We start from the raw sequence: 9,461 nt of genomic DNA on the forward strand, positions 1-9,461 counted from the left end.
AATTAGTGGATAACACAATACAGGTTTACTTTTCCCTCATCAGTGGAAGTTGGGGACGGGGGAGGCAGGCTGTTCTTCAAACAGTCCCGCAGGAACTCGAGTCGATGGACATCAACACTACACGGCTTCTAAAGTCACTGTAGGCCTCCAGCAGGCCCAGGGCAGACAGAGTGGAGGACTGGCAAGCCTGCAAGTGGCACACACACTTCCTTCCATCACAACCCTCACCCGACTGCAAGGGAGGCAGAGAAATGCAGCCCAGCTGTGTGCCCAGAAGAGCGAAACAGTCTGGTGAACAGCTAACGCGTCTCTATAACAACCCTGCGTGTGGCATGTGACACTCTCTTGTTTCCAAACATTTTGTTTTGTCTTATTTCCTTTACCCCTTCCCTCCAGGCCATTTATTTAATGTTCTCTCTATTCACAACCCACTCAGGGGGATACAAAACAAATAGAACACAGAGCATTCTGAAAAGGAACTTTCTTTCAGTTTTATAAGAAATAAGAGAAACACATAAACAGCTGAAATATACAGCAAGAAGTAACATCATAATGGAGGTCCTCAGATAAGGACCCTGGGAGCTCAGTGTGGGCAGTGAATTGTGGACAGTTTTATAGAGGAGGCTGTTTTTAGAGAGTTTTCTCCATTCTACAGATGGAGAAAATTTTCACACGTAGAAGAGAGGAGAGTAGGCAGGTAGGTGGAAGTAGAGGACTAGTTAAGTCAGTGAAGAGTGTAGCCCGTGGCTTATGGAACAGCAAAGGCCCCATCTCTCTAATGCGGGTGGACTTTGGCAGCAGACAGACCTGGGTTCCATTCCTCAGGCACATGTCTTTGCCTCACTTTCCTCAGCGAGTAGATGGTGGTAGTAATATTAAATTGCTCAGGGTTTTGTGAGGCTAAAATGAAATCAGACATGTAAAATCCTTTGCACAAATGATGTTCTCTAGTGTAGCCTCAATAAATACTAATTCTTATTTTAAAGAAACTGCTTTTATTAAGATGTTTGAAAAGATCTATTGACTACCATCACCAGGTGTATGTGCAAATATGGTTGCACGTATTTGACCCTCTTTCTCCCTCTGTTCCCCTAATTATGCAGGTGTGCTTTCAGAACATTTAATTAAAAGATACGATGTCCAAGAGAGACATCCAAAAGGCAAAATGAGTCCAGCTCTTCATAACACTGACCTGGAACAGAAAAAGCCACGGAGAAAAGACACACCTGCCCTGCACGTGTCCCCCTTTGCAGCAGGTAAAAGAGCTGGTGCAGGGCATTTTCAGGGGGTGATGGAAACAGGTCAACAGGCTTAACATCTGGACGTGCCAGAGGCATGGCCTTTGTCCTGGCCCAGCAATCTGTGTCTCAAAGAAGGGCCCAGGGGAGGAACAGCATTTACTGCTGCCTTTCAGGTTTACCTTCATTGGCCGCTCCCCTGGGGCTGACTTGGAGCTGGGTGATGATCAGAGCCTAACTCATGCTTCAGCAGAATTGGTCAAATTCACTGAGCCAATGAAATAGAAATGTCAGTGGGTCCTTGAAAAGAGTTTAAATACCCTCCTCCCCAGTCTTCCAGGAATCTTGCCTTCTATGGCTGACAGCTGAGTCTCCCAAGACACCTGGATATATTTACCAAATCCTCAAAAGAAGAGAAAGAGAGAGCGAAAGGGAGAGAAAGAGAGCTGCAGAAATAATGATAGCTCTCTTAATATGTGTCAAATCAAACCAAAACATCTTGCTGAACTATGGGCACCACCCCACGTTACAGGGCAGGGCAGTCAGCATGTGAGGTACAGCCTTGTCCCCGAGAATTTTACGTACAAGTTGGGGAGAAAGACATACACAATCACGGTTAGAGTATAAGACGGAGTGCGTGTTTGTTTTATATAGTAGTTGGGGGTGGGAGAATGGCAGAAGAGAAAATATGCTAATGTTTATTGAAACCCTACTTAACGTTAGCTACTGAGTTTACATGTCTTGTGGATTTTCAAAAATCAACTGAATAACACAATAACTAGTATCTCACTTTACAGATAAAGAAATTGAGAGAGAATTTAAGTAACTTAGCTACTCTAAAGTCTTCTGTTGATGAAATTGATGGATGGATGGCTGATTGACTAATTGATGATGGGATGATTAGAACGATTGATGAATGGATCAAATTATGCTCACGTTCAAACACTGTTACACGACAGAGCTGGGGCTCCCGTCCAGGTCTGTCTCATCTGTGAGCAGGTTTTCATTGCACCATACTATGGTTTGGACTGGTAGCATTTTAGCAATGCAGAAGGGACACTTGGGAGGAGATTAGATTTAGTCATTATTATAAAACTGTATTTTCCCATTTTTGCATCTAATAACAAAATTGAAAGACGGCTCAGAACACACATGTTTTAAGACAGTCAGGGGAGCAGACAGGGTTACTGACCGCTGAGAAGAGCCAGGCAAGGAGGAATGAAGCATGAGGAAGCACTTGTCTGGAGAAATGGACCAAGGACCAGTTGGGAGGGTCTGAACCTGCCTCGGCCATGTTTCTCATAGGTTACATGCTTCCCTACGTATACTGATCCTTCAACCCATCACACATTTCCTCCAAGCTCTGCCTCTGCCCAAATTCTAGTCACCTTTTAAGACTCAGCCAACAGACCCCTCCAAGGCCAAAATGAATATTTTTTATTCTGAACTAACTCTGTATTAGAGCTGGGCATGCAAATACCAAGACTTTGCCCTCTCTTTTAGTGTTATCCTTATTGTTTTTGTTGCTGTTGTTGTAGCTGTTATTTAAATTGACTTACATCAAAGACTTTTTCGATGAAGTCGTGAGAATTGGCCTGGGATTGCCCTGTGTTGCTGGTATTCACCTTGATATCTGGTCCAGTCCCTCCTATATAGCCGTGCTCAATAAGTATCTGTTCATTAGATATTCCATCTGGCAATCATGATTTAGCAGTTTCAAGTTCTCCATTAGGAGACTGATTATTTTCTGCTCATTCTTGTATTTGTTTTTATTGAAGTCCTTCTAGGGGAAGACTTAGTAGAGGAACAAAACTACTGACGGTCAGAGAGTTACCTTAGTACACAGCACTGAACATGGACTTTGGAGTCAGACAGGTGTAGGTTTGATCTCTGGTTCTGCTCCATTCTAGCTTTGTGACCTTGGGAAACAGACCATAAGAGCCTCCTTCATTTCATCCATCTCTGAAAGGAGAACCATAAAATCTGTCTCTCAAGGTTGTTAACACAATTAAATAAAGTATATAAAGCACCTAGCACAGTTCCTGGCTTATTGAAAGTCCTCAATAAATGTTAGTTCACCTCTATCTCTTTTCAAACTTATATTCTTTTCTTTTTTTTAACATCTTTATTGGAGTATAATTGCTTTACAGTAGTGTATTAGTTTCTGCTTTATAGCAAAGTGAATCAGCTATACATATACATATATCACCATATCTCCTCCTTCTTACATCTCGCTCCCACCCTCCCTATCCCACCCCTCTAGGTGGTCACAAAGCACCGAGCTGATCTCCCTGGGCTATGCGGCTGCTTCCCACTAGCTATCTATTTTACGCTTGGTAGTGTATCTATGTCCATGCCACTCTCTCACTTTGTCCCAGCTTACCCTTCCCCCTCCCCATGTCCTCAAGAAACTTATATTCTTTGAGATAAGTTAAATCATTTCTAAAGGTGAGAATTTTTCTAGTCACAGTGTTTTACCTCTCCATAGAACCCTGCTGATTCAAGGAACTTCCTAAACTGTTAAGCTCTATTCCTCTGGGAATGGAGGCTGCTTATGTCCCAATATCGACATCTTAAGAGAGCAGCTTCCTGGACAAATAAAAAATGTTTATCAAACAGTGCAAAGTACACAAGAGTTGGAGCGGTGGCCTGTATACATTATGGAATTCATTGAATCAGCAAATCTTTGGGTTGCAAGTATTTGCAATTATAGATAGTGTTCTATGATTCTAGCTTTCATTAGCATATTAGCTGAAGTACTTTATTTTTGAAGAGCCTTTTAGTATCTAAAGATTTGGCAGTAATTGAAGTGCTAGTTAGGCTGATAAGAATGGAGCCTTCAGCAGAGGTTCAGAGAGACACACTGGTTCTAATAAGGGTCTTGAGAGGAACTCACAGGAAAATGCACTCTGGAGACATCTCCTCTCATTAGCCCTTGGCAAGTGAAGGCTGGACAGGGATTCACTCTTTTCTTTAAATCTCTAGCTAACTACCTCCATTCCCTGAGGTTATTGAGCTTCTGTGACAGCTTCCAACCATCAGACAACTCCTCTAAGCAGTGAGGAGTCATCTCGGGCTTCCTTGCCAGCCCAAGCTCTGCTCTCAATGTGACCCACAGTTGCCAGGGCCAAGGAACTGCAGGGCAGGGAGAACTGGTTTGGGATTGGTCAGATCTGCGTAGCCGAGACCTGCTTAAGAGGAAGCAAAGTCTTCAGTTGAGGTCTGTGGCAAAAGGAACTGGAGAAAGTAATGAATAATGAAGCTGCAAGCATCGAAGAGAAACTTCCCGAAAAATTGGCCTGTGAGCTGTGAACACTTGGAGATCAAAGCTCAATATGGTACTTGTAGAAAGGAGCCTGATGTGTCCTTTGAAAGTGACACCTCTTCTGTCCTGCCGGGAATAGAGCGCTCTCTCTGGTGTGGTTTACCAGGAGGGGTGGTGTCTTAGCCCTGGCTGCCTTAGATCTGCACACATCTGTAATGCAGGTGACTGGCTTTAGATGGTGCTCTGGCGGGGATCATGGCCTAAAACAGCTTGCTGCAAGGCTAATTGACCCTTTAGAGACCTTGGACTAACAGCTTTAGCCTTAAAAACACATCAAGCTCTAAGAAGCAACCAAGTGCCCTAAACTCTTCTACATAGAGAGTGAAAGAGAAAGAAGTGACATTTTTCTAAATCCCTACTATATTCCAAGTCTTGTGCTAGATGTTAGAATATCCTTTGAGAATCTCATAGTTTGGTAAGGAGACGATGTCTTGTCCAATGATTCCTACAATGTGTAGAGTACTTTAACAGAGGTTCATGTAAGGTGTGATTGAAGCATAAACGAATGTTGGGCTAAATCTATCTTGGCGGGATCACCCCCTGTGGGAGATACAAATTATGTTTCCTCCCGTTTTACAGACAAATAAACTGAGGCTCAGACAGGTTAAGTGACCTGCTCCAAGTTCAGTGGCCAATGAAGAGAAAGCTTTCTGGCTCTAGAGCACATTTCTCCAATAATACACCTCTGCTTATACAGGAAAATGTGAGGATCAAGACTAGGTGAAATCAGATAGACTAGTGTTTGTTAAATCTCATTCATCTTCGAATGACCAAAGGCAATGATATGAAACATCAAGGATAAGCACACAGTGCCGACATATAGATGCTACTGATTTAAGCCTCGTCCTAAGCAATGATATCCATGAAATCAAGATTTTGATAAACTACCATATATTTTTTCATTATAAGACATTAAAACGAATGCTTAACTATACTAATGCTTAATTATACTAATATAATAGTATACTATTATTATATATATAATATATATTATTGTATATATATTATATTATATACTATTAGATAATAGTATAATAGTATACTAATATACTAGTTCACCTCCACTTGAAAGTATCTCCTGTGTCCCTGTGGAAAACCTAGCCCACTTTGGGAAGGGCTGACCTTGATGATTTAACAGCCTCTTCCCTTCCCTGAAATCCCAGGATTTTTTTTTTTTTTTTGGCCCAGATGCTTGTACAACTAGGTGTCAAGGATACTTAAAATAACCAGAAAGTTGACTAGGATCTGGGAATTTAAAGGCTCCTGTCCTCATTGAATCCACCCAAATTTGGTGTAATGCGAAGAAATATCAAGGAACGCTTGGGGGCTCAGCATAGCTAACTCTGTGCTCTTCGATCAAGATAGCCTTAATTCTACATTAAAATCCAAACCTCTGTGCAACTGGTATAAGAGAAAATATCTCCCACTCTGCTTCATAAGTGATTTATGCAAAAGCCTTATTTTCAGCCAGACTCTTGAAATTGTTTTTCTCCTCCAATAAATATCAGCTAGTTGGTAAAGAACCCATATGAACCAACGAGGGACTGAATCAAAGGAATAGTCGTTAAGGTCAACACATAGTATTTGTCAATCTGCCACTGTTGAATGTTCTCCAGTGTTGTAGAAAGGCCTCTTGGGGTGCACAGCTTTCCTCCCTCAAGTTTAGATCTTTATGAAATGCTTCATGAACAGAAAGGTCTCTGATTCTGAGAAGGGTGGGGAGTGATTCAAGGCAGAGGTGGGTAAACAAAGCTGACTGACTGGAGTGGGATGACAGAAACCATGGAGGACTGGCCCTGAATCACAGCTCCCTTTCCTTTTATTAAAACAACCGATTTCACAATTCACAGGATAAGCAGAACCGTCCACACCACCTTGGATAGTTTCTTCTGGGCTGATCAGTCCAGAAAATGGTGCTCAGGCTTCTGAATTCCACAGACTAGTAAACTTTTAAAAACAAGATATTGTGAGCCTAACATAGGGATAGCAACTTCGAATTTTTCCTAGTAAGGATACTGACAAAACAACCATCTAACACCCCTAAAATTTCATAAAAGAAAGGATATTTTAATCCCCAAGATAAGAAAAAGAATCATCTCAAAATAAAAGACAGAATTGTAGCCATATAGCTGTATGAAAAAAATTCACTGCGTTTTCCTTATTTTCTCGTTTTGCTCTAAACCACATAAAATTTATCATCTACCAGCACTGACATTCAGAAGCAGGATGTTCAGAGTCTCAGCTCAATATTCTCCCAGATGTTAGTGAAATATGTTTAGTTTGACTTCATGAGGCTTACCAGTTCTTTTCAAAGGGAAAATAAACTAGCAAATTGTGAAAGGAAAGGAAGAACAAAGTTGCTCATGGCTGTAGCACTGTGCTAAGGATTATTACATCTCATTTAGTTGTCACAATAACCCTTTATATAAATATTAATGCCCTCATTTTACATACAAGAAAACTTAGGTCTGAAGGTGCTATCTGGCCCAACACAGATTAAGTGAGTGGCAGAATGAGTCCAAAGCAGTTAGACTCCAAAATCCATATGCTTCCATCCTACTGCTGTAAGCTTAAATGTAGAATGTAGAGAAGGGGGTGAAAGTTGCCTCTGACACCTAGGTTGAGCATCTCTTATAACCATAACGGTGTTCTCACTGAGCCACAGCTCCTCTGGGAAGGCCAAATAAGACCCCTCAGTTCCCCCTCTCTCTGTTGGCACCTTTAGCTTTGCAGACATTAAAACGTTTCTGCGTTGCCATGCTCCTGTGTACTGTCTATGCTGTAAGGTCGTCTAATATTTTAATTAGAGGAACTTAATTGCAGATCTGTGCTTTGTTTTGCAGGTGTGACACTGCTCAGGGACGAGAGACCCAAAGTGATCATGGAAGATGATGAAAAAGATGGTGACAAATAGCTATTTAAAGATATTTCCCCTAAGACCACCTGTAAATAGGTTAGATTGGTTCCCTATGGCAACCTAGAAAAAATAGACTTGTTTCTGCTCTCATTTTGTCATAGTCCGCCTTTAAGATCCAGACACATTTTCCCCAGGAGGCATACTATATCAGATTGCCAGTCACCTCTCTGTCTTCCTCTTCTTTTTTGAATCTGGTTTCTATTCCCACTTCTTGAATTTTCATTTTCTGATGCAGTGGAAAGGAAGCAGATCATCCTAATTTGGGAGATAACAGGGAAAGCTTTAGTGCTCAGCACCTGCATCTTCTGGATCAATTCGTGGAGCAAAGAGCATGGATAACGTGGGAATCCTCTATTTCTGGCTTATGCTGGTGGGCGGGACTTGACTTCCCATCATCCAAATACTAGTTCAGAGGGCTTCCCTGGTGGCGCAGTGGTTGAGAGTCCACCTGCCGATGCAGGGGACACAGGTTCGTGCCCTGGTCTGGGAAGATCCCACGTGCCACGGAGCGGCTGGGCCCGTGAGCCATGGCCGCTGAGCCTGCGCGTCTGGAGCCTGTGCTCTGCAACGGGAGAGGCCACAACAGTGAGAGGCCCGCGTACCGAAAAAAAAAAAGAAAAAAGCAAATACTAGTTCAGGCTGGGGTTCCCTGTTGCCAGTTAGGGAAATGAGAATGTTTGGGTTCTAACTCACTGATTGCTTTGGACAACATGGTCTTTTATCTCTTTTATCCTTTCTTAAGAGTCCAAGTGTCTCTTGTGACATACCTAACTAAGACCTTTGTAACTGATACCCTAAAAGTGAATATGTGAGCTGGGGGAGTCAACCCAACCAACCATGCCTTGACTGAAAACACCACAGGTAGAGGGTGCTGGTCTATCTGGGAAGTTTAGCAGTATACCCTATTTATTTTTTAAAATGTTCCTTAACTATGTTGTCCTGAGATTTTGTGAGTTGTGTAACAAATGACCATTACTAATGATAGGTATAATACCGATGTTTGTGATGAATTTACTTTTTAAAAACTTAATTAAGATCAATGGAAGGTCATACCTCTACTTTTAGCAATCTCACTTATTTAGACCCCAATATGCTTTCTTGGATGCGAGGGGAAGATGTGGCATTAGCTAGCGAGCAGGAGTCTGTGTATGACCCCTGCCCCAGCCTGCTGTCTGTGAGTGTCATGAGAAGGTTTTGCACGAGGGCCTCATCTATCAGGTGATGGACATGGGGAAAAACGAAAGCTGTCGTTCAAAGGTATAAAGGTGGATATTCAAAGAGATCCTGCCTAAGTGATAATTTGGAAGCTCTGTATACACCCTGACTCCAATAGTTTGTTAATCCCTTCTGTCTTTCTGTCCTTCTCACAAATGTGGAAAAGATACAGGACCCTGCTGGTAATAAAGATGCTTCTGGTACTAAGATGCATCGCTATGTCTGGGTGCATTTCTCCTAAAGATACCCTATTTTACACTTATAAATACCCTATATCACACTTATAAAGAGAAGAGGCTGCAAAAGAGACTCAAGGACTGTTTTGTTTGTTTTTGACCCACAGAGGTTTAAAAATGTTTGAATCAACATTAATATTTAATAATCTAATCAGGAGAATTTACATAAAATCCTAGATTTCCAGATTCTCTTGAGAAACCATCTCAAGGTCTGGCAACCTGAGCCTGATTTAGAAGCGTGGAGACCATCAGCGGGCACTGAGTACCAGATGTCCTTTTAGGAGAAATATACATTCTCCAGCGCTCCATCTGCCCCCCCTGGCATATTTCACCTACTGACTTCACCCTCCAGCCTTCACATTGGAGTGTGGAACCCCTGTTGAAGACCCATACTTTGCATCCCTAATGATCCTTCCCTTTTTGATCCCACTCCACTTTTACTAGCGGTGGCCCCAATCACAGCTTTGGGAAGAGGGGAGAAAGATTGTGGCCAGGCTGCTGGTTGAAGCCTAAGTGGTGAAATAGGCCAC

At 42.2% G+C, this 9,461-nt stretch overlaps 1 protein-coding gene across 1 annotated transcript in view; it reads left to right on the top strand.

Moving 5' to 3' along the window:
* PPP1R17 (protein phosphatase 1 regulatory subunit 17) overlaps window positions 1-7,477 on the top strand; it is a 12,040-nt gene extending 4,563 nt beyond the window's left edge. The window contains exons 3-4 of the mRNA XM_024736606.1: window positions 1,104-1,256; window positions 7,407-7,477. Of these exons, the coding sequence (XP_024592374.1) occupies window positions 1,104-1,256; window positions 7,407-7,477 (224 nt within the window). The remainder of the gene's footprint in view (window positions 1-1,103; window positions 1,257-7,406) is intronic.
* The last annotated feature ends 1,984 nt before the right edge of the window (window positions 7,478-9,461 follow it).

Source organism: Neophocaena asiaeorientalis, unplaced genomic scaffold (assembly GCF_003031525.2).
Source record: "Neophocaena asiaeorientalis asiaeorientalis breed wild unplaced genomic scaffold, Neophocaena_asiaeorientalis_V1.1 scaffold612, whole genome shotgun sequence".
NCBI classification, from domain to species: Eukaryota; Metazoa; Chordata; class Mammalia; order Artiodactyla; family Phocoenidae; genus Neophocaena; species Neophocaena asiaeorientalis.